Source organism: Gossypium arboreum, chromosome 12, assembly GCF_025698485.1.
Source record: "Gossypium arboreum isolate Shixiya-1 chromosome 12, ASM2569848v2, whole genome shotgun sequence".
Classification (NCBI taxonomy): domain Eukaryota; kingdom Viridiplantae; phylum Streptophyta; class Magnoliopsida; order Malvales; family Malvaceae; genus Gossypium; species Gossypium arboreum.
In genome coordinates, this window is record NC_069081.1 from 111,278,132 (window position 1) to 111,304,050 (window position 25,919).

Consider the following 25,919-nt stretch of genomic DNA (forward strand, 5'->3'; position numbering starts at 1 on the left):
GGTAATTCAATAATTAAGTGGAAAAATAGTATTTAATTTGATTTTATTTATTGGTATAGTGGGTTAAATATTTTGATAAAAAACGCTTCAATGAATCTTAAAATACCCTTACTCAAATAAAACCGTACTTCACCTGCATGATCTATGATACAGTTCCCTTATTTACATTACACGTTGGCGTTGCCAAGTCTCATTAGGATCTATTTAAGTCGACCTACAAAGATGAGACTTCCATTCGTGACTCATCTATCTTACTACCAAGAACAACAGGAGGGAACTTGAGAAACACTTACACAAATATGATTCAAACATCTTTAGGGGAAAAAAGGAATACTTGTGTATACTCTGATTCACTTCAAATTATTTTCTCTCCATTTATTACTCATGATTTTTTGCGGTGGTGGAGTCAAGCTAAGATTAGACATGTTACATAACAATTAATTTAAATATATGAATAATCGATTCAAAAGAAGTAATATTTTAACATGACAATCAATTTAAACATAAAAACAATCGATCCAAAAGAAGCATATTTTTGAAAAATTACAAAAAAAAAATTAAACCTTGGGAGGGCCATGGCCCCCCTAGGCCTCTACTAGGCTCCGCATGAGCGAATCATCACTAATCATTATATTGTACATCTTGATAACGAGATTAGAATTATGTTTACGCATTGTTTGGTTACTAGTGTAATAATATGAGAAAAATACTTTATTTATTACACATATATTATAATAATTAGACATAAAATAAAAATAGCTAGTATAAATTTAAACTTGAAATTAGAATGATGAGTAATAAGTATTGTAAAAATAAGACTTCTTTAAAATAAGTGAAAATTTGTCCTTATCTTTGTTAAAAATAAGTTATGAGAATGACTAAACATTACCAATTGAATTAATTTGTCACTAATCAATATACTAAAACATATGTAAAAAATAATACTCTTACTAAGCAAACATCTATTCCTATACCAAAGAAAAAAAACAAATTTAGATTCCGCTAAAAGTTATAAACATACATATACATACATTTTCATTTTTGAATATGTTATACATAAACTTCATTTATTGGAGATTTTCATACAAATTTCAAAGTGATTTATTGAATATTACAATAATTCCAACATGCTTAATTATAAAAAAAAAAAGTAATGATTTATTTCTTGTCTCTATGTGAGAGAAAAGGAAATTTACCCCTCGTATATTTAAAGTTGAAGTAAGATTCATGCACTCTTTATTTATCTTTTGGGAAAAAAGCATGATACATGCTAGCTACATAAAAAATAAAAAAATGAAATGCTTAAAATGTATAAAAGATAGCAAATTAATTTGTTAAATAATATATATTTGGCACGTGGAAAATTAGTTTAGTTGATTCATAAGTTTTAGAGTTTTAGTGAGAATTTTTGTAAATTGATTTCTTAATTTCATTTGAAGTTATAGTCTGTTTTGTGCACACATTCAACTATCTTCAAATACTATTAGATATTGATACTTTTAAATTATATATTTTATAAATAAATAAATAAATAAAAAGTCTACAAATTGAACTCCATAGATGGCTTTCAGCATTGTCAGCTATCTTCAACCCTTGTTCACACTATAAAGAATCTTATAATTAACACATATAAAAATCCATAGTTACACCACCAAATCCCTTTTCTCCACTCTCTTTTCCCTTCGTTTTCTCATTGGTTTTAGTTCCAGTATTAATTATAATTGTTTTTTTAAATTTCCATGTTTATTGCTTTGGTTAATCCGAGAAAACTATAAATATCTTCTTTGAGTTTGCTGGTTTTGCATGATACATAGTGAAAGACTATCACTAGAAATTAGTAAAAGGGGAAGGTTTATCAAACCTCAAAGTGGATCGACGACAGGGGAAGCGGCCATTTCAATATTCCGATCATGAATCGGAAGCGAAAGAAGAAACGGCCGGCGCTGAGGAGGTGGATGTTGATCCTATATTTCCGGTCTATTCTGCTAGGTCTCAACAAGACATGAACGCTATGGTTCATGCCCTAGCTCAAGTTATTGGAAACAATAACAGTAACCCTCTTCTTCAACTTCATGATGATCAACATCCAAACCCCACTGCTCAACAAAACCAATCTCATCAACAGCCTCAACCTCAAGATCAGGGTATGCATAATCATATATATATGTGTGTGTATAATTTTTTGGGATTTTTTTACTATTTTTGGATCTCTGTTAAATAGTTATTAAAGTTTTTTATTTGGCGATATTCATAAGCCCTACTTAATCATATTTTATTCTTCCTAAAAAGGACCAAAAATCCCAATTCCAAACCAGGATGCTGAAAATATGAAGGTTAATTCATGGGTGGGCACACAGGAAAATAAATGTAAAGTCTGAACAGTACATGGATTCACTTTTTTTTCTCTACCAGTATTTGCAGGATTTTTTATGTTGTGAGTAAAGCTTAAATTATGAGTGCATAAATGCTCTCCCCCTTGCTATAATTTCTAACCAACTTCCTAACTTTGAATGAAATATATCATTGGTCTTTTGAGTTCTTCCTTTTCTTCCTTTGCGGCCTGGTTCAGATTACGGCCGTTATTCATGTTCTTACTTAGCACGCATCTTTGGTTTTTTCCCACTAAAACCTTTAATGTCAAGTTATTCTTTGATCCTTTTTGTGTTTTAATTTTTCATTACAAAACACAAAAGAAAAAGAAAAAAAACACATGTACAACCCATAGTTATCGTCTGAATACGATGTTTGTTCTTTTTAACCCTCTTTTATTTAATTGAAGGGAACGCCAGGAGAAGACACTATAGAGGAGTAAGACAAAGACCATGGGGGAAATGGGCGGCCGAAATTCGTGACCCGAAAAAGGCAGCTCGGGTTTGGCTTGGAACGTTTGAAACAGCTGAAGCAGCGGCCTTAGCTTATGATGATGCAGCACTTAGGTTTAAAGGAAGCAAAGCAAAGCTTAACTTCCCTGAAAGAGTTCAAGGAAGATTAGAATCCAGTTATCTAACAACAACTCGTCAAGAACTGGAACGGACGGAGGCGCCACCTCATCTGCCACCAACCTATCCTAATATTTCTCAGTACGCGCAGCTCCTCAGCGGTGGCTTACCCAATACTGCTTTCAACTACGCCATGCCAAGTGGCGCTGCCTATGGATCCTGGCCAGCTTTTACTACTAATTCTCACTCTGCATCTTCATCTTCATCTTCATCTTCCACAACGTTAACTTCTCAACAACAAGGGTATATGGGTGGATTTTCATTGCACTTTGGTGGTTCATCTCCAACCTCAGATCATACCAACAACATGGGAGATTATGATTATTACTATTCAAGAGATCGATAGAGTACTGTTTTAATCATCGTTTGGGTTTTGCTTCTGCATGCATTTCATTCCCTTATAAACTTGTTTAAAACTCTTGTGGCAACTTTTTTTTTTCCTTCAAGTTTTTTGACAATTCCAGAATCGTTGGTTTGATCATTATATTTTATGGGCTTCTTTAATATATTCTAAGCTCTCTTTATTAAGACAAAACACAGTAGGTTAACTTGGAAAAAAATGCAAGAAAATGAGGGAGAGAATTGCATTAACTGCAGTTTCTTCACATGCTGGAAATATGTAGGGAATAATTTGTGGCCAAACTTTGCTTTAATTAGCTTAAATAATACTCCTACAATTGAAGTAGTAGAAGCTACAATGGGTTTAAAGTTTAATTTCGACTCGTGTTATTTGGATGCTAATGAGTTTCAAAAAATTTTGACATTTCATTTAATTTTTAATGGTTATATATATATTGAAGGTATATGATTCTATATTTGTCAAAAAAATTTAATGACTAAATTTTAATTATTTGGATCTATTTTTAAAGAGATTGAATGATGTAATAAGGTGTAGTTGCATTGTGAAAAGGATAATATTTTTACCTATTAAATATAAGCTGGTTATATATATATATATATATATGAATGGTTAACCTTTCTAAACTCGTTACTTGAGTTACATGTGTGTATATATATATATATATGTGAATCATTTTTTATAATAAACCACTTTTTGCAACTATGATTATTATAACAATAAAGAATGCAAAATGAAAATAAAAATCATTTCAATAGCATAGTTACGTCCGTAATTATAATACGGTCATTTGCGATGGCAATTTAAGTCTACCCTAAATGGAGTAATTCTACCATCAAAATTAGTTGAATTTTGATCCCTAGCATTCAAAATTTTTGGCATTAAGCTTTTCTGTTTCCTTATCTGAAGAAGGGTTTATGTGGAGATTAAAAATAGGGTAACTACATACCAACTCCTAGGTTTATCTCTAACTGAAATTAAATATGGAGATAATACTGAAAAACTTAATTAATTATATCATCAATATAAAATGGGTAAAGAAATGTATTTGAATGATTTAAACATAAATTTTTTATTTTTATTTTAGGTTTGGATTATTCAGTTTTAAAGTATATGATTTTAGCCTTAAAATATATATTATTAGATAAGATATGAAAGACTATGGAGGTATATAAAGAAGTATATAAAGAATTTTATGAGAAGGATAAATAATAGTATATAGTAAAAGTAGGATGATGAAGAGATGAAGAGATATTAGAATTGTGTAAGGGTCACAGAAATCGGCCTTAACTTGCCCAAGAAAGTTGACCTCCACAGATATTGGTGATTGAGTCAATGAAAATTCTATTTAATAAAATACAATACTCAAATTTGGAAAAGAACTTATCTAAACCCCCATTCATACGAACCCAACCTTTTTCCAATTTTCTCAGTTACGTAGCTTATTATTATTTTTAATATGAACTTCCATTACAGAATGATATTATAGACAGTTGGTGAGAGATATTGGATGTCCATAAACCGCACCAACTTCGTTACAACTACATTTTGCCACCCTCAGCTGCTTTTTTTTTTTTTTTAGAAAACAAATAGCTGATACTCTAAGCTTCAAAATTAGAACATAGATCAACAAATTAGATACGTTTGGTAAGAATATTATTTATTTATCATGTTTTTGTATATTAATTCAATCTCATAACTTGTTTTGGAAAAAGAGAAGGAATATTTTTGTTTATTTTCAAGAAATATGAATTTTGCTTATCTTTCTAGTTTTAATTTTCAATTTGTATCGGTTATTTTTTACTTTAAGTTTAACTATTGTAATATATATGTAATAAATAAGTTTTTTTCTCGTGTTATTACACTAGTAATCTTTCTACACATTGGTTAATGAACTTACCATCTGCAAAAATAATCATATTCCGAGATATTTGTGCCTCAAGTAGAATTATCTATGTTGGCCATTGATGTTGATGGATGTCTAGGCCGACCTCTCTTTGATCAAAAAGATTGGGGGGCTGATGTCCATGATTCTCAAAACTCTCTAGCTTGTTTCGAACAAGTTTGTGAACTCGTCCTGCCCTTTTACTTTGAGCTCGGGCTTCGTCAGGTTTCCTATCCAATCTCATAGCTTGCTCTACTATTTTTGCCCATGCCCAAATCCGCAAATTCTTGAATACGATGTGCAACCAACCGCACCTTGATTTCACCTCTCAACCCATGGAAGAATTGTTTACAACTTTCCTTCTTAGTCAGGACCATCTCTGGAACATATCTACTGAGTTGTAGAAATTTCCGTTCGTAATCTACCACCAAAAAAATTTCACTATGTCAACATTATAAATTCCTACATTCTATCTTCCAGATACAATTTCTCGAACATATTTCTTTTTGAGCTCAGCTCAAAAAAAGGTTCAAGTGACCCGTTCAACCGGAATATGATGAGTCATTCTTAGCCATCATTGATACGTCTCCTCTTTTAACAACGAAACTGCGTATATAACACACTCAAAGGGTGTGGATTTGGGTGTAATTGCTTGTAATTGAATTTGGGTGTAATTGTTTGTAATTACACAAAGTGGCTTGTTTGTGTAACTATTGTAATTGGTGGGTTCCGACAAAATTCCTGTAATTGGAGCACCAAATTACACTTTTCAATTCTTAGGAAGAGGGTGAGAATTAGAATGCCACCATAGTACGTATATTGCTAGATACGGCTACGCCAGGAAATCCGTGGTGCTCCCAATGATACACAGGGGGTTTTAAAAATTACATTTCGTTTCTTGTCTCCTGAACTAAAGAATTAGTATGACATTACTGAATAGAATCTCACTAAGTTCGTCCGAGCTTACATTTGAAGTGGATGATTGCAAGGTTAAGGGTTGACTCGAGGATCGTGATGAGGGACCAAACCAGATATAACCAGGCCCATATGAAGGGTTGTAATTGTTTCATGCATGTAGAGGGGTGCCCCTTGGATGCCACGCCTCAGGGAATAATCGAATATAACCGAAGCAAAATCACAAATCTTATTAAGTTGTAGTAACTATTTGAGTCTATTAAGTTGAAAAGTCGACGCCAACCTAGTACCTGTATGGAATAGAAATTATTTCATTGTTTAAAGAGAAACTATTATTATTTATGAAATTGAGTAACGAATAAGGGTATTTAATTTGTTATTATTGCAAATAATCGGCTGGGAACTTATTAAGAAATAATGCGTAATTGTGGCATCTAGTACCTGGACCCAGTGAACTGGTCAGGTATGAAGTGTTAAAATTTATGGCACAATGGTTTAGAGTTTAGGTTTTAGAGCTTTTTTGGCATTCTAATAGTTCAGGCCCAAACAGAAGCCCATTGGGCACTCCATTAGAAAATAAAAAAATAAAAATAATTTTAACAGTAACAAAATATAGCCTAAAAATTTTAATCCAGAAATCGGTGTAGAGCCCAAATTTTGCCCAAGCTCAACAAGCAGAGCCCAAAACACCAAATAAATTAATAGTCCAATTAACACCCCCACTAAACCAACCACTAAACCACCCCACTAACTCCATCACCTCACTTGCATGCAAAAAAAAATAGGCAATCAGTTGTAAAATTTGACTATAAAAGCCATTCAAAACTATTGTAAAAAGGGTTTTTTTTTTTTTTGGAGGAAAAAGGAGAAAGATTCGAATAAAGACTTTTAATACAAGAAATACACGAGATTAATCAAAAATTAAAGCAAAAGAGGTGTTTTTTTTTTCTATTCTCGTTTTAAGTTCTTTGTTTATCTTATTTTTTTCTTTCGATTTTATTTTATTTTTTTATACAAAAGTAAAAATAAAGGGGAATAAACTTACCCATTTTGAAATTGCCGAAAAAAGGGTTTTTTTTTTTTAGGTCTGGCTGCCGTGTATGGTGATGCCAACGGCGGAGCGTGAGGGTCCGGTGACCAGAACAAGGCCGGACCGATGGCCGGATTTAGAAGGGAGGTGTAACACCCCTCGCCAGTATCCTCACCGAACAGGTTCGAGGTGTTACCCGACTTAAACTCATCAATCACACAAAAACCGTCTTGAAAAATTTCAATCAATTTAAAACTTTTCTTTTCACATGCAATCTATCCCATATATGAGCTTACGAGGTCCAAACATGCCATAGACTCGAAATACTAGGATTTACTTATACCGATAACGTGAGCTCGACGATGTGATAATATCTCCGTGAACTCCAACCCGAAAGGTGTAATCAAGTCAACAATCTATAAAAGAGAAATGTAACAACGAGTAAGCTTTCATAAACTTAGTAAGTCTTAAGCAATGGAAACAAATAAACGCAATTATACTTGATTATTTAATTTCTTAAGAGGCCAAATTCTAGGATATTGCCATCGGCGAATATACACAAGCACATAATGCACGTTCAAAGATTCTTATCACACTTAATCAATTCATATAACATATTTAAATCAAATACCCTCACATACTTTCACACCACGACCGGTGTATCATGATCATAGGTATAGTTTTAACATTTATTCACGTCGTATCACATTACTCACTTATGATTCACTTCAAATCAAACTCACATCTCGAGTACATACTGCGTACACTGCCCACTTTACGTATTAAATGTATTCATTTGACAATCTAGCACGAGGTACCTTAGTCATAGGCTTTTCTCAAATCACCGGCATTTCGCCTACTAGGCTCGAGGCCCGATATCATTTCACCGGCTTTATAGCCTGCTAGGCTCGAAAGCCTTATAGTCTGCGAAGCTCAAAGGCTCGAATAATCAAATCAACAAGTTCCATATAACATATTCATATCAATTGAGTACTAACATCATTCGAACGTATATAATTATACATCTCAAACACTTTTCTTTCATCTCATTTTCACACTTAACATTTGATAGCTTATGCATAACATTTCACTCACATTCATTTCAAACTTATCATTCGATTATAAAAGCATATTGCATATTTACCAACATGTTATACTTGCCATTAGGCCATATAAGCATGATACAATACACTAACATTTCATCTTTAACATTCGGCTAAACCCTTATCTTACAAGGAACACCGAATTCACATAACATATCATTTCACCCAGGCATTACGCTGCTAGGCACGGCGGCTGAATACACATCACCAAGACGAAGCTCGCTAGGCACGAAGGCCCAAATATAATACCAGCACTAGGCCTGCGAGATTTATCCCTGATATAATACCAAAGACAAAGCTCATGGATTTAACCCGGATATTTTACCAGCATGAAGGCTGCGGGTCTTTAAGGTCGGATACACATCAAATATCATGCATATTTAATCATATATTAACACATCTCATTCAACATACCACATTTCCATTTCACCATTCAAACTTAACCCATAGTGACCATTCGACTATAAGTCATATGCATAAATTATTTATCGCGCAACTTAGTTCAAGTAGAACCAAAAGGTCACGATTCATCTAATATATACATATTGCTCACTGATTCGCACACAACCTTTCAAATTAGCAATTATAAGATGGTTCCACATAGCCCATCCTTATCGATAATTTACGATGGTTTTACCCTTACTCACATATATGTCATAGGCATTTTTACCTATGCTTCTCAATTCACATTCATGATTCAATTCCAATCGATTTAACATGCCTAAGTACATATCGCATACCGAATAATTTACTTTACGGAACGAATCCACATATCGTATTAGCCCATAGTCTTATAGCACCACACTTTTAATGGTTTACCTCATCGAAGTTCACATTTAATCACTTTAGTGCCAAGCCATATTCGGCTACCACAAAGGACTAATAATAATAATTTTATACACATCATGGCTTCCTTTAAGTATTTAATAATCACAAATCGTGATATCTCCACCAGCACATATACGGCATAGTTTATTCATTGTAACACTCATTTAGTGCATCAAATTTCCAAATCCAATTCAACTTAAGCATAATAGTCATAATCGGCTTATAGCCTTAAATCATTACATATTCGGCACATTAACTAAATAAAATTTACATTCCCTTTACCATATTAATTTAACTCTTGGGCATATAAAAAGGAATCAAACTTAAACATTTAAGAACTTACCTCGAATGTTTCCGAACGATTACAACGGCTATTCGATTACTTTCTCTTTTCTCTTATCCGAATTTGCCCCTCTATGCTCTTGAGCTTAAAATTTAAAGATTTTAAATTAGTCATTATTCGACTATTCAAGCATCACTTTCAAAATATAATATATATATATATTCAACTTTCATACCTACTGATCATAGTAAGCTTATAAGAAATCAATAAGCAACTCATTAACAAATTTTTGTCACTCTTCACTACGAATCAAATTTCTCATTGTACAGAATTCAAAATATGTTCTCATTTATTTCATTTGAAATTAGACTCATTAAAGAGTCTAAGCATATAAACTTCATCTCATAACCATTTTTGTACAATTTATAATGATTTTATAAAACAGAACAGAGGATCTAGAAGTCATTCTGACCCTGTCCCACATCACTTCAAATATCTCATCATCGGCAATTCTTTTGCTTACACGGTTTCTTTTATAAGACACTAGACTCATTAAGATTTAATTACATAATTTATTCAGCTTCTAACTCATCTCCCACAATTTATGGTGATTTTTCAAAATCACGTTACTGCTGCTGTCCCAAGCAGATTTATTACCAATTCACTCTTTCACACACACCTTGCATGCATGTTATTTAAACATGCATATCACAAATCAATCATCACATACCTATAACTTCACTTAAGCATAATCTTCCTTTCATCATTTTAAAGCACAACATTACTCAATATTATCCAAGTTCACATTCGGCCATAATACACACAACATGTTAGCCGATTCCCCCCCCAGCATCTAAGGCACATGTATGCTCATTTGCTTGGCTCAACTTCATCTATTCTCCATTTTTTTATGAAACAACAACCATTTCTCTCATTTCCATTCATGACCGAATGCTCACAACACAACCAAAAATCAAAAATATGCTTCATGGGTTAAGGTAGAAACAAAAAAAACCCATCAACATCAAAATAGAAGCAAAACACCATGAACTCACCTTGGATTTTCTTCCCCAAGTGACTGAACATTCAAGAGCTCTTTTCCTCTCCTTTCTCTTCTATTTTTGGCTACCATGAACAAGGATGGACAAACTTTTCCCTTCCATCATTTTGTTATTTTTAGTCTTTATTTTATGACATAAAACGACACATATCAATTAGTACCATAACTTCATGTCTTAAATTATTATTATCTAATGCACATGTTGCTTCCCACCAACATCATGGCCGGCCACTACACATAAAATGGGGAGTTTGACATGCAAATCCTCCCATTTTACACTACAAATTATTTGCCCACTACAATTTGGCCTATAGCATTTTCAGAAATTTTCACATAGGTCCTATTTCATAATTTTACTCTCAAATGAAAAAATCAAAGCATGAAATTTTCACACATGCACTTTCACATATAATAAACACAGAGTATAACATTTAATTATTTCTGTGACTTGGTTTTGTGATTCCGAAACCACTTTCCGACTAGGGCCAAATTAGGACTGTCACTGGAGGGGTAGAGTGTTATTATTATTATTATTATTCTATATACTATTACTGTTTCCTTTTTTATTATTATTAGTAGTAACGTAATAGTATTTTTATTATTTTATTATTATTTTTACCTTTTATTACTATTATTATTAACTTACTATTATTAGTTTTATTAATATAGTATTATTTTCTTTTTTTATATTGTTATTATTATTAGCACATATATTATTATTATTAATGTATCATTGTTATTTTCTATTTTATTATTACTTTTATTACTATTGTTTCTATTATTATTATTTTCATTACTTCCATTATTATTATCATTATTTTCTATTATCATTAATATGTCGTTTGTTTATTATTATTATTATTTTTAACACTTTATCATCATTATATTTACTTTTCTTAATATTATTACCATTATATTTTATTATTATTACTATTATTTTTATTACATCCTATTTTTAAATTATTTCATTCAATATTTTGTTGTACATGTGTTTATTTGCCCACTCCGATTTAAATTAAATTTTCATTCGAATTTTCTTTGTTATTCCATTTTTTTATCTCTGTATTATTTTATTTATTATTATCTTTGTCTGGATTTTTCAAGTAAAGGCAATATTCGGTACTTGGAAATTCGAGAAATCGTATCCTAACGTACTGGGTTTCGATTTTTCGTTTGATCTAAGTAACCAATTATCCTTTTAAATTAAAATACATGAGTTTTAAATAAAATAAAGACAATATTCCGTATTTAGAAATTCGAGTAGTCGTGCCCTGACGTACTGGGTTTTGATTTTCTGTTTGATCTAAATATCTGAATATCCTTTTTAAAATTTAAATACATGAGTTTTAAATGAAATAGAAGGCAAGCTTATACTCGAGGGTCAAGGTGTTGTGTCCTAACGTACTGGATATAACATTTTACCTTGAGATGAAATGGTCATTGACATACGTTTAATTCATCCAAATACTTTTGAAAAAACATTAATACTAGGAGGGATCGTATTTTAAACTCTTGTCAAATTTTCAATATTCGACATTAAGACACTGAATAATCAATTAGGTACCAAATTTGGGCGTGACGAAGGTGATAACCCTTCCTCGCACGTAATCGACTCCCGAACCTGTTTTCCAATTTTCGCAAACCAAAATCTTGGTTTTAATAAATCAATCTGTTTATTGAAAAATGACTACGTTTTGAGGTGACCCGATCACACCTCATCAAAAAGGATCAGTGGCGACTTCAAACTTTCGTTTTAAAAAGTCGATTCCCGTTATTCAAAAAAATGGTTTCGATAATCGGGTCATGACATTAACAGCTCATGAGCTCTTTAATTTGAGACATTTAAAACTTCAAAATGTGGTTGATAAGACATTTGTTGTTCTAAAAAATATTTCTCATATTAACAACATCACCTTTGTATAGATAAAAAATTAAAATTGGATCGTACTAGTATATTGCATATTTCATAACTTTAGTCATAGGTGAAATTGAGATGATCTATATTTTGTAGAGTACATGGAAGGAGATGTTAATCTAAATGATACAGAATCAAATTTAAATGACGATGAACTCGGTCAAAGACCAACAAATAATGATAAATAGTATATGTTATATATTAAAGAGGAATAACCCAACAAAATGTATTAGAATAATTAGATAAAATTACATATGATGTTTATTTTTCTTACTATTTTATTAGTAATCATGTTATCAACTATATTTTAGACTAAGATAATACATATGATGATTTAATTTTAAAATTTGTTACTTAGAAATTATTTTTATCATACTAATATTTTTATAATATTTAATAGTTTTAAAAATATAAATTATGTAACTGTGTAATTATAATTTGTACTACCAAATATGACACATAAAAGTACGATATAAATACACTCTAGTAGTCAAACAAGTCTAGAAAACTACAATTATTTATAATTATAAAAAAATGTAATTACTACATTAATAATTCGTTTATCATCCAAACAAAACTTTAAAAACATATAAATTTTATCATGTGAAAAAAAATACCGTGCGTGTTCAATTTATGACATATTTAAATAATAAAATAAACTTTAATGGAACAAACTAACATATAGTTTGTAGTCAAAGTAAAGCTAAAGTTTGGACAATCACGTTTTGTCGGTTCATATAGAAACCAATTAAATCTACCTCTTCTTTTAATTTTCTAGAATTTCAACTATTCAAATATAGATGAAGATCTTTGTTGACTTGACAATGAGAAATTTGTATGGAAGTTGATACTTTCCCAAACACTAAAATATATAAGTTTATGGAGTTTAGTTAGTGAAATGAAGATATGTTATAATCCTTATTAAATAGCAATTAAACTAACAAATAAACTAAATTTTCAACGTTTCAATCAGATTTAATTTTATTGATTCAAAAGATCCTAATTCGATCTAATTCTCTAATTAGTTTTCTCCAATTAATAGACTAAATAATAATTAAAATAACCAATTTAATAAATAATAGTGGCATCTCAATCATCTTATTAATTTAATTCTTCATCTTAATTATTATGGTATTCTTTTTGTTCTTTTTCGCTCTTCGGCACCGTCCTTTTGAAAGCGTGGGCCGAAACAATGAAAAAACAAAAGCAAAACTAAGTAAATATTCCACAATAAAATCAATAAATAAACACTTGGCAAGCTTTTTGGCCTTCAAAAATGGAGGGAAACCTAACAATATTCTCCCTTGAAATCAAGTTCCTTTTTGTGATATCGACAATGATCTTTTATTTTTATATTTCTTCATAATTTATTTAAAGGCTATACTTGTATTTATCATTCTTTTAATTTTATTTGTAAAATTTATTTTTATGGAAAAATAGATCTTTTTAGTACATAAATTAATTTCACAAATATATTAATATCTTTTCTTTTGCTTTTCCAATTGAAAGTTAAAAGATATATATATATATATATATTCAGTTGAAACTAAAGTTTGATTTTGTTTCAACATAAAAGTTTTATAAAAATATTTTCAGCATTTTCTAATATTAATACTTAATACTTGTTTCATATAAAATAATATAGTCGACGTAAACTTACTCCCTTATTCTAGTAAAATATCTTATCAATTTTTTCAGTAAGATATTTTCTAAATTGATAAGACTTTGTTTACTATAACACCCTATACTCGACTAGAATATCGGGTTAAAAATCGGATGTTCCATTTTCTACTACATTCTTCACTTATCAAATATTTTTATAAACTTTTAATAACTTTTCAATTTAGTTTTTTTTTTTGTCATAAAAGTTTAATATTCACTAATTAATCATATTAAATCAATATTCTTTCTTGTTACACTTTAATCACATATTTATCTCAATACCTTGTTTTACATATCAAATTTCTATGTATTTCACTTCTATTATTTCATCCACATGTTTTCTCAAGTTTAACAAGTTAGTCCTTGCCATCATAAAAATTTCATATTTTTCAAAATTTCACTTGTACAATACTTTATACATATTTGATCATCTTATAACATATTCATTAAACTTTTATCATAATCTTCTTATTCACATATTAAATTGTTTCACACATAAACTTTTGTACAATTTTCAATTTAGTCTTTATTGCCATGTAATTTATTTTTCACCATATAAGTACTTTAATCAAATAATTCATTATAATATCTTATTTCACATAACAAATTTTTATAAATATCACTTCTCTTGCTTCAATTATAAATTTCACAAAATTTACAATTTAATCCTTAACATCATGAAGATTCTTTTTTTACTATAATATCACATTAACATCACTTTGTAATCAATTCACTACTTATCATAAATCTAAAATTTATGTGTGTTTTACTAAAATAACTTTAATAAAATATTTTTAAGAAATCGCTAAATAATAAAAAATATTTTTACAGATTAATTTAAACACTAAAAATATTAATTATTCTAGAAAAATAAATTATTTTCTAAAACTATTTTCAAAGAAAGAAAAGGAGCCTAACATCGAAAAAGAGAAAATGAGTGAGCATGCATAATTAATTATTAAGACAAAAATATCGAAAATAAAAGAAAATCATCATTGCAAGAAAGATATGAATTACTATGACATCTTTACTCATATTATTGTTTTGTCATTTCTAAAAACAAAGAAATTTATTGATTTAATTGGATGGCATGATGATTTATAAGGAGGGTCACTTATCGTAATTTGATGTGAGCCCAATCTCCACGGCGCAATTGGGAGACATGAAAACTGAAAAGCAAAGCAAAAGAAGTGATGGGCAGGGCGGCCGAAATCTCGAGTATTGGCGGTGGAGTGAGGGAGGGTGTTGTGGTCAAACTTTGCGGCAATTGCTTCATTTTCCTCTTTTTATTTCACATTCATGTAGATCGCATTGATTCAACTATAAATTTCCCTCTCTTTTTGTCTTTAAGTTTTTATTATTAAAATTTATGGAAGAATATAAACAAGTGAAGAAGTAGGTTTGGGAATTGACTCCAGAAGGATTGAAGTACAGATCACTGTGGTCTACCATTTGAAACATGTTGTGCAGCTAATACTGAAAAGGCAGATGAATGTCAACAAACAAATTATTACAGTCCATGTTCCGAGCACAGCAACCATCATAGCTTTTTTGTTGTCCTTGTCAGCTGACGCGTTTCTCTAATCTTCTTGTGCTTCAAAATTACTTCTAACCAAATCTCACTTTCTACACTACATGATGTATAATCAAGTTCCAATGTTCAGTGTGGACGTTGACGATTTTGTAAATGAATTCGCACCACCTGAATATAATTATGTATATTCTAGAAGATATTGTTTACTTCGTATTCATATTTAAAGGCGTAGTTAGAGGTTGGTAGGATCTAGTCTCCTAAAATAAAAAGTTATTTATTTAATTTTTTAAAAATTTTAAAATTTTAAATTAATAAAGGTAAAATAATATTTTGTCATGTTAAAATTATAAAATTTAATTTAATTTTTAAAAATTATAAAGATATAGACTATAAAAATTAAAGTTTTATTCGCCCTCCTAAAAATTTGTTCAGCTTCGCTCCTACTCCTATTTATAAATAATTGTCTTCTTTTAACATACATTTGGATAGAGTAGGATTTTTAATTTTCAATTTTGAATTTAAACTTAAATATTTATTTCGTAATGAATTTAAAATTTTAAAAATATGTTTAGATATAACAAATTCTTATTATATATATATATATATATATATATTACATTGGGTTTTAATTAATTTGTGGCTTATACATTTCCTGTTTAACATTTACATAATAATGAAATTTAAATTTAAGTTTTCCGAAATTGAGAATAAAAGGATTGTAAAATTTTAAAAGCATTTGATAATTATTATTACTTAATGAAAAATTTTAAAATCATAATATTTTGATGAGATTCTTTAAAAAATGAAATTAAAACTAAGAAAATACATATATTTTGTAGTTGTGTAAGTGGAAGAAAATGTTTAGGGATTTTGAAAAACTAACCCCAATTTCAGTGGTTTAAATCTTATAAAATTCTGGATCAATTTTAGATCTCCCGTTTAAAAAAAGTGACAACAGAGAGGATCCCCGCAAGTTGAAAACATCAAACACTCTTCACCTTCACCTTATTATTCTTTTTCTCTTTCGGATCCTTACTCTCAACTTCCAAACACTTTTTTGACGCCTCAAATTTCTGCTGCTTATTCTTATACTTTATCACTTTTTTTGTTTTTCCTCCTTGTGATTTCACACCTCAATGCCTAATTAACAACAGTTATTTCCTTACTTGAAGACATTAATAGAGTATTTGTCACTCCCACGTCTATGGCCCAAGTTAGATTTTTTTTTAAAAAAAATCAAAATTAAGTTTTATATTCTTATGAGAGTTAAACTACAATTTCACAATTTCAATAACTTATATCTTGATAAATTTTAAAAGATTAAATAATTTTTTTTGTCATTTTAAAGGAGAGGCCAAAGTCTAATTTTACTTTTTACTAAATTAAAATCTTATAAAAATTAAAAGTCCATAGTAATTTTTTTCATTTTTTTAGGAGGTCAGAGTCACTGCCAGCCTCCCTGACTTCACCTTATACACATCACATATATTCTTTGTATTAACATAACAGCTCATATCTATAACGACAAAGTATTAGATTAACTAGATCTTAGGAAATTCAAAAGCAATAAATGAAACATCATAGAAATGATCCAGGATAATCCCTTAAAAGTCTATATGCATCAGGATAGAAGACTAAAAGGCACACTCTTTGCTCTAATACTCTAAATTTACTCTCATCCTCCTTCGGTACCTTGAGATCTCAACCTTTTAGGAAAGCCATCACAAACTACCACAGCATCTTTATTGTGTCAACACTAGTGTTGACTATTGTAGGCCCACAACATTTCTCCTAAAATTATCATTATAAAAATTAAGATGAGTTTGGATTTGATGGTCACATATTACTGAACTTTCAAAAATTATCTCTTGAATTGGTAATGTGATATTAATATTTGAGTAATTTTACTATATTTTTTAATGACTTTTGATGTATTTTCGTAAAAACTCGGGTAACTATTTCAATTATATTTATTTATTTATATAAGTGAAGTTGGTATTTTGTTTTATTGGAAGCGGAAGAAACTTAATATTTGCCTATTAATTTATATTACATTAATTAACTAATATAAATGACATTTTAATTATTTAATTATTTATTAGTTGCAAACTTTTTTAAATTAGGCTGTTTCTCTGGATAAGTTAATAGCTTCCTTTCATCGTTATTTCTGATTAAAAATACTTTTAATAAAAAATTGCTATTAAATCACTTTATATTATCTAACTGATATCAAAATAAAATAATTATTATTTTACCCAAATAATTCTTCTCCCATCACCCATCCAAAACGCTCTCCGAAAAAGTATGAACAGGTGGGAATAAAGGTGTCGTGACTTCCGGGTACATACCTTTCTTTCTTCTTCACTTTTATACATGACGATGAAAATTAGTTTTAACTTCAATCAGTGCGGATTTACCGTCAGGCAACCACAACTACGTGTTTTCCAAAAGTTCCTGCCTACCAAACAAGGGCTATCCCCTACACCTACATATATAAGTAAATCTAATGTAGGGAATAATGTAGCACGTTCATCATATCCCATCACCATATTTGGCTTCACATACTGCTGTCACACAATAAACTCACACTGCCAAGTTTAAAACTATTGCTATCATTTCATTAATTGGATTACAGTAAATGGTTGCAATAGATAGTGTTATCACAAGTGGAATTTCTATGAGCTCATGGATATTCAGAAGGATTTCCCCCCCCCCCCATTAGCGGAATGGAGTTATCGTTGCAGGTGTAATGTGTTCAACTGATTATATATCCGGGGTTCCCTGAGCGTTCTTTTGGTAAATTGCTTCTAAACATTCTTTAGCCCGATGAACCTTTGACTGGAGGTAAAAGCTCCCGTTCTTAGCATTTTGCTCAAACAAGTTGTCGTATTTCTGCAAGTAACTCGTTGAAAAATTTTTAATAAAACTTCATAAAAAAGAACGCATAATATCAGAGGATAATAAGTAAAATTATCTAGCAAACCTTCAAGACTTCCTCCCAGGATGAATGCTCTGTCACACCTAATATCTGCCTTGCCTCTGGTTCCGCCATAATTTTGCTTCCTCTCCTGATATTCTGCATTGTTTCTTGAGCGACACCAGATTTTGAGGCATCTGCAATCCAAGCATATATTAGTGGTTGTCACTTCAAGGATTTCAAACATGGTATACAAACTGCGTAAATGCAAGATTATAATGATCATTTTTTTTTATTTTAAAGAAAATGCAAGCCATGACACAGTGGAGAGACATACTTGCAAGAGCCTGACGGTATGCCTGAAAAACAGCCCTTCCCAATATTCCAGATCCCATAACAATCAAGTTTGCAAGAATTCTAGCAGCCTGTACAAATACATGGAAAAAAAAAAAGTTAACTTTCTAAACTTTCTAATAGCCTTTTTCTCTTATCTTACTAAGATTTCCCCTTTTTTTTTAAAAGTGTGTATGAACAAGCAAAGCACATACTATAGTACACACTAGAGCCATTGGAGATAACCAATTTTAGGGCAAATAAAACTGCTATATACCATCATAAGGTTTCTCAGCCAGCTATTTCATTATCTTGAACAATGTGATAAAGTGCCCCAAATTATCAAAATGGCAAGTCCATCCTAATGGAAACATGACAAGCAATTATCCCATCCAAATCAGGTCCCTAAATCACAACTCATAGCTCAATGCTCAGATTGCACTAGCGAGAAAAATGTTCCAGCTGTGAGATTGCCAAGAAAACTAATATCATTGCCCTCAGAAAATTGCAAGCATGATAGCAATACATGCACATATAAGATTATAAGATGAGTACTTCCCAAGATATTTGATGTGTCATGTTGAAGGAGACCGCCAAATTCCCGACATCTAACAACATTCCATTGATGACTTTGAAAACACTTCCAAGTTCCAAGAACAGGAACAAGTGCTTCCCAACACGACACATAACTTTTTGACTAGCCTAATCTTTCTTACATATTATACAAGGTTTAAAATTAATAGACCACATTATTACCTTTTACAATGATTCTGAAAATGACATATTCCAGTGGAATTTTTAATACAAAAATCAATAAAGCAAAACAACTTCAAAGAAAGGAAAAGAAATATAAAAAACAGGGCTCAGATTTATTTACCATAGCTGAAGATTTAAGGTTGCTGTCGAAGATAATTCGGAATCCCCAAAGCCTAAACCTGCAAAAATATCAAATATATTAAAGGCACTAAAATGTTAATAAAATTAAAAGAAAACAATCAATAATGAGTAGATGAAGAAGAGGAATATACTGACACTTACAGAAGGAGATGTGGAATTAAAAACTCGAAGGGGACAAAGACTGAGGGTTTTTGGGTGATTATTAGGGTTTTTGAACGGAAGGGATGAGAATTAGAAGCTTGTCGACAAGTATATAATAAGTTGGGCTTTGTTTCGTTAAACTGACAAATTGAATTAAACACTAGATATTGAGCCATTTTGGAAACCCAAATGCGTTTAAACAAGTCGGTTATTAAAACACAAAGAGATTTTGGGCTTTTAAATTATAACCCAAAAGAAGGTTCTCAATAAAAATTATATTTTAACTACTTCTATCTTTGTAGTATGATATAGATAAATGAATGAATAAAATAGTTTTTTTAAGAAAATTTAACTTTCTTTAATGCAATAGATACGATATTTTTATATGTTATATCAATAAATAATTTAAAATTTATAAAAAATACAAGAGAGATAATTAAGAAAAACTTTAAATTAAATAATTTTTTATTGTTGGTTTTATGATTTATATTTGAGATTTAAGATTATTTTATTCTAAAATTTTTTAAAATATAATATACATTATGGTTACACCTAACTTATTGTTGTTTCTAACATAAATAGTTTATTGTTTTAAAAATAAATAAATAAAATGTTTGATAACTGTTTTCCAAAAATTATATTTAAACTATGAGCTACCACTTATTTCAATCTCCATGGTTTCACCAATAAATTTTGGCTGGAGTAGAGCTTAAAGCCCCAGTGGATGGACGGCAACCCCAGTAAACGGATAGATTACTCGTCTAGCTCCTCTCTAATTATTATTTCATTTGTTTATTTATTTTATTTTTAATATAAATAATATTCTTAAAAATATTTAATTAATTATGCTTTAACATAAATATAAATTATAAAAAAAAGGCGACTTACTAATTTCAAACAGCATTTTTAACCCAGTAAACAGATAGATTACTCGACTAGCTCCTCTCTAATTATTATTTCATTTGTTTATTTATTTTATTTTTAATATAAATAATATTCTTAAAATATTTAATTAATTATGCTTTAACACGACTTTACAAATTTCAAACAGCATTTTTAACATTAAAAACTTATAATTAGCATCACAAACTAATTAACCAATATATAGATAAAAATGTTGTTTTGATTAACAAAATCCAAAAATTAACATTGTTGGATACTTTTAGATATTACTTAACTTATAAAACATATATTAATATTTTATTTTACAACAAATACGTGAATTTTCCGCTTAATTTTAAGGTAATTTACTTAATTTTTGAACAGTATGTCTACCCAGCATATAAAAGACAAAAAGGTAAAAGTGCTGAATGTTCCTGATATTACAATATTGCCTATCCACTTGCAAAATATCATCAACCCTCTTTTCCTTTTACTTATTTACCCTTTTAGATTATTATCTCATTTTCGAATTTTCTATATTTTTCCTTTTAATTTTTGCAAAATATTTTAATTATTTAATATAAAATGTTTCATTAAAATTTAAAATATTTTTCAATTTTTATAAAAATTTAAAATATAATAAAACTCATTAATTTTGTTTGTGATGTGTGAGCGATCATTAAAATGTCTTTTATTACAATAAAAAATATTAACTAATAAAATTCGTTGATGACGTTGAACGAACATTAAAGAAAATTTTATTACACCAAAAGAAATATTAATTAATAAAATTTATTAATTCATTAATGATATTATATGAATTATTGCTAATAAAATGAATTATTGCCATTAACTTAACTTAGTTACAAGAATCTATCAACAAATCTATTTTAATGAAGAGAAATTTTTTAAAATTTATTTTAAAATATGAAATCATTCATGTGAGGTGAGTGAGAATAACTGGAACTGTAGCCTCTCCAACATATTACCTCGACTCAGCTCCTTTGAATCCCATATCTTTCGGCCCATGATCAAACACAAATTAATATTTCAAATATAAACATAATTGTAAGAATGGGGAATTCATTTAAAATCCAAGAAGCATAATCTTTAATATTTCCCAAGCTTCAAATAACAAACAGGTAGAATAAAATTTGAAAACTTGACTTGATAAGACATAAATGTTCTTCAACTGGGAATATTAGCTGACCATTCAATTTGTTTCACGTTGATCATCAACTTTCCTTTGCTTTGAAGGCTTTTCTGTTTTGAGCTCCACTTCATCATCCTCTGAACCTTCCTCATTATCGCTGTTGCCAGACAAATCTTCCTCTGAACCTTCCTCGTCTTCTTCCTCATTATCGCTGTTGCCAGACAAATCTTCAGACGAATCTTCGTCCATGGTTCTTTTCTCAAAGGCACTGCTAAAATGCTCACACTCTCTCATCTGCTTCGCAATCAGGTTCTTCAGCTCTATGTTCACCTTCATCATGTTTCATAAGTTTGATTATCCATCAGAGAATATAACTGACGAAGTATACATATTCAGACTGCGAAGTATACATATTCAGACTGCATTTGGAAACCATACCTCTAAGTCGTACCAATCATCAGCTAAATCATTAGGGCAAGAAGGGCATTTCATGACATTTTTTTTAAAGCGGAGGTTCCGACCACCTGCATTTCTCTCCCTTAGAGTTGACCTCCCAGCAAATACACCTACTAAGCAAAGCTTACAAAAATTATGACCACAAGCTGTTGTCACTGGCTGATACAGCACGTCCGAACAGATTCTGCAACCAAATTCTACAATACAAAAGCAACTTATTTGCCTTCAATTTTTTAGATAATTGGTGAAGGTAGTAAAAAGGAAGGCAGTAAGTAACCTTTTTGAATCCTCTTTCTAGCCGCTTCACTCAGTGGTTTTTTATTTACTGTTCTCCTCACAATCTTCCTGGAAGCAGCGGCAGGTTCGCCATTTTTTTTTTCTTTTTGCCTGCTCTTTGGTGGTGGTTTCATCCACTTCCAGCACCCATCAGCTTCCTGAAGACAAAAATTATAACCCAAGGTGACAAACAAGACCACGCATGCAACTGAAATATAAACAGCAGTAATTTGTATTTCAAGATTAGGCTGTATTTGTATGTATATACTGACATCAAAGTCCCATGACGGTCTTTCTTTTCTCTCCGTTATATCGGTAGCCCTTTCAAGCTCTTGAATTGCTGGCAAAGGTCTGGGGCGGTCGCCGTGCACGTCACTACAGTGAAGATAAAAGGAAAACCAAGTGAAGTATTATGTACAAGATCAAACAGTTCATCGGCAAATATTGTAGAAACTAAGCACGAACCTGGTCCATGGGGCTGGAGCATTGTCGCACCTAACCATTAAATATCTGCAGACCTTGAAGCCCTGCACAGGAAAGCATTCATCAGTATATTACAATTGCAAAAGAAGAACCAAATTGTAAATATAACGGTGTTGGATATATAGAAAATACTTGAACTCCAACATTTCGCCAGCATTTTTCAACCCTGTAAATCCCATCATAACGTAACCCTTTTACTGGAGCATATGAAGAATGTTTGTCCTTGGCACACCTGCCCATCACCACAAGATAATATGAACTCATTCAAACTGTCAAAATTTTCAGATAGCTGAGCATTGATTGTTTAAACAATGACATTTCTTTAGATTCGGAACAAATATGTAATGGAAAAAAAAAACTTTTGATATTGGAACAACTTACCTGATAACCCGAAGAGGGTAACCTTTTCTGCAACTGAGACGAAGCGCCTCATTCGCACTCTTAAACTCTTGATCAAAAGACTGGATCTTGTTGGTCCTTTTGTTCCCACTCAGATCTCTCCCTCCACTGCAATTTTTTCCCCATGAGCCACAGAGTTAAATTCAATGTTACGACGTTATCCAAACTCTTTGATGAACAAAACAGGAGGGTGAAAACAAAATTACCTTCCAGTGTAAAGGAACCATTCTCCATGATCCTCATCATCTATGTAACCCCCAGAGAGTATGACTGACTGTGCACCATGATTTTTCTGGCCTGCAATACCTGTAATAGGGGGAAAGTGACCACCCCATTGCCTGCATTCCAACCTACCCCCCCAAGTGTCTCCGACAAGCACTCCTCGGTTCCTCACCGGTTCATTTTTGGCCAGTATCGGACCAAAATGATCTGTTGGAATCGTGACAAAGATCCGACCACTTGCAGCATTGGCCATCCCGTTCCTCTTTGCCCTTTCCGTAGTATAAGCCTTGTCTGGTCTATCTTGATTGTGAATATATTCATAAACCTGTGAAGACCCTTCACCAGCACCACTCGATTTCAGCATCTTTGCCATTCGGATGGCAGACACAAGCGTAAGGTTGATACGAGGTTGATTTGCCATCGCCGCAGGTATCGGTTTACGACACAACGCACAATTTCGCTTCCCTTGTCGAACCGATTGGTTGAAACACTTCAAACAGAAATTGTGCCCGCACGGCGTCTGAAAAAAAAAAAACCATCACTTCGTTTGATTACTTTTGAAACAACAACAAACATTAAATATGATAAAACTTCGTATAATCCGAAACATCGTTCACTGCAAAAAATGAAGGATCTAAGCAAAAAGCTCACCGTAACAGGTCTTTCGGGCATGTTTAAACAAATGGTGCAGTTAATGCTCTCATCAGAAACCTTGGACGCTTCCACAGTAGTCTTTGCTTTCCCTTTGAACTTCTCAACCTTACACTTGTTTTTTTCACCATCGTCCTTGTCTTCCAGTTCCGGGGATTCAACAGCTGGTCTCCCGCTAAGCAACTCCTGCCTCTTCCTGGCCTTCTCCTCCTCCGTCAGTGACTTGTCAGCCTGAATGGCCAAAATCTTAGCTACCATAGAATTGTCAGCGGCGGAAAAGGAAGAAGCAGCAGCCGCGTTATTCGTAGGGGTCAAGGTGTCGAGATCATCTCCATTGATGCGATTTTCACACTCGGGGCAACCCAAGTAATCATCGGAGATGAAATGGGATTCACGACTGGAAATGAGGCAAGACTGGTGCCAAGGTGCTTGGCAGACGATGCAAAGGATGATATCCTCTCCGGGATTTGAACTGGCTTTGCACAACATGCAAAGCTCACCATCACCAGGCTGCTGGTTAACATCATCTGCCGCCATCGGTGTTCACTTTTGAGAACAAAAACGAAACACAAAAAAAGGACTAAAAGAGAGTTAAAGAGTGAGGGCTTTGAAGGATTTTGGGATGATGGGGACAACAATGGAGTCTGCGTTTTATAGCGGAGAAGAGCGGTTTCGGGGAATCATTGGCCACGTAAGCTTTTTCCTTTTACGGGTAAAAATATGATGGTTCATGCAACAACGGCTTAAAATGATTTCCTACCAAATGACAATATTGTCCCTCTTATATATTTTAATTTTCCTATATTTCTATACCTCAATTGAATTTGATATTATTTGTTAAATAAATTTTAAAATAATATTTTTTCATAATAGGAGTATTTGTGTCTTTAACTTCTTATATAATTAAAAATATAATTACTTTGAAAAAGTATCTCTTCCAATATTATTTGCTCACCTATTATTGAGATTAAAACTAAAAATTCACTCATTTTATTAGCAATGGGACATTTAGCAATTTTATTTCTTTAATTCATTATTATTATTATTATTATTGTCTAGTAAATTTTAACTTTCTTCGTAAAATGAATATTAACATTATATATTTAATTCTACTTGAACTTGCAACAGTTAAAATCTATAACAATATTAATTTCAACTAAATTATAATAGATTCGATAATTACAATAGATTTGTTGATAGATTCTTGTAACTAAGTTAACGGTAACAATTCATTTTATTAGCAACAATTTGTGATGATCGTTCATACGTCACTAACGAAATTAACGAATTTTATTAATTAATACTTTTATTATAATAAAAGACATCTTTAATAATCACTCAACGTCACTAACGAAATTAACGAATTTTATTAGTTAATATTTCTTTTGTTGTAATAGAAAATTTTTTTAATGATCGCTCAACGTCACTAACAAAATTAACGAATTTTATTAGTTAATACTTTTTATTATAATAAAAGACATCTTTAATAATCACTCAACGTCACTACCGAAATTAACTAATTTTATTAGTTAATATT

The 25,919-nt window shown here is 31.1% G+C and overlaps 3 protein-coding genes across 4 annotated transcripts; 1 reads left to right on the plus strand and 2 right to left on the minus strand.

Moving 5' to 3' along the window:
* Positions 1 to 1,560: 1,560 nt before the first annotated feature.
* LOC108478619 (ethylene-responsive transcription factor ERF114-like) lies at positions 1,561 to 3,483 on the plus strand. Its single transcript, XM_017781087.2, has 3 exons — positions 1,561 to 1,575; positions 1,832 to 2,144; positions 2,780 to 3,483. The coding sequence occupies exons 1-3, from the start codon at positions 1,561 to 1,563 to the stop codon at positions 3,343 to 3,345; spliced, it is 894 nt and encodes a 297-aa protein (XP_017636576.2). The 3' UTR covers positions 3,346 to 3,483.
* A 14,475-nt stretch (positions 3,484 to 17,958) lies between these two features.
* Positions 17,959 to 20,008, minus strand: LOC108478300 (mitochondrial import inner membrane translocase subunit PAM16 like 2-like). 2 transcript variants are annotated; one of them, XM_017780744.2, is made up of 5 exons: positions 19,861 to 20,008; positions 19,700 to 19,757; positions 18,827 to 18,914; positions 18,556 to 18,686; positions 17,959 to 18,464 (listed from the first exon to the last, which is right to left on the minus strand). In XM_017780744.2, the coding sequence occupies exons 2-5, from the start codon at positions 19,700 to 19,702 to the stop codon at positions 18,336 to 18,338; spliced, it is 351 nt and encodes a 116-aa protein (XP_017636233.1). In that variant the 5' UTR covers positions 19,703 to 19,757; positions 19,861 to 20,008; the 3' UTR covers positions 17,959 to 18,335. The 2 variants fall into 2 exon arrangements, with proteins under 2 accessions (XP_017636233.1, XP_017636234.1); XM_017780745.2 differs by having other exon boundaries at positions 19,855 to 19,966.
* Positions 20,009 to 21,808: 1,800 nt separating this feature from the next.
* Positions 21,809 to 25,009, minus strand: LOC108478389 (E3 ubiquitin-protein ligase ORTHRUS 2-like). The gene is made up of 9 exons (XM_017780847.2): positions 24,383 to 25,009; positions 23,716 to 24,251; positions 23,492 to 23,617; positions 23,243 to 23,342; positions 23,093 to 23,154; positions 22,900 to 23,002; positions 22,629 to 22,785; positions 22,334 to 22,548; positions 21,809 to 22,225 (listed from the first exon to the last, which is right to left on the minus strand). Exons 1-9 carry the CDS (start codon positions 24,917 to 24,919, stop codon positions 21,956 to 21,958), a joined length of 2,106 nt encoding a protein of 701 aa, XP_017636336.1. The 5' UTR covers positions 24,920 to 25,009; the 3' UTR covers positions 21,809 to 21,955.
* Positions 25,010 to 25,919: the final 910 nt, after the last annotated feature.

Bases quoted from the DNA above. Each gene is read 5' to 3' on its own strand.
- LOC108478619 (XM_017781087.2), top strand. The intron at 2,145-2,779 runs GTATGCATAATC...ATTTAATTGAAG, and splicing joins GCCTCAACCTCAAGATCAGG to GGAACGCCAGGAGAAGACAC.
- LOC108478389 (XM_017780847.2), bottom strand. From the start codon at position 24,919: ATGGCGGCAGATGATGTTAACCAGCAGCCTGGTGATGGTGAGCTTTGC. The intron at 24,252-24,382 runs GTGAGCTTTTTG...TTTTTTTTTCAG, and splicing joins TGCCCGAAAGACCTGTTACG to ACGCCGTGCGGGCACAATTT. The intron at 22,549-22,628 runs GTTACTTACTGC...TTTGTATTGTAG, and splicing joins TAGAAAGAGGATTCAAAAAG to AATTTGGTTGCAGAATCTGT.
- LOC108478300 (XM_017780744.2), bottom strand. The intron at 18,687-18,826 runs GTATGTCTCTCC...CTTGGATTGCAG, and splicing joins ATACCGTCAGGCTCTTGCAA to ATGCCTCAAAATCTGGTGTC. The intron at 18,465-18,555 runs GTTTGCTAGATA...AGTTACTTGCAG, and splicing joins CCTGGGAGGAAGTCTTGAAG to AAATACGACAACTTGTTTGA.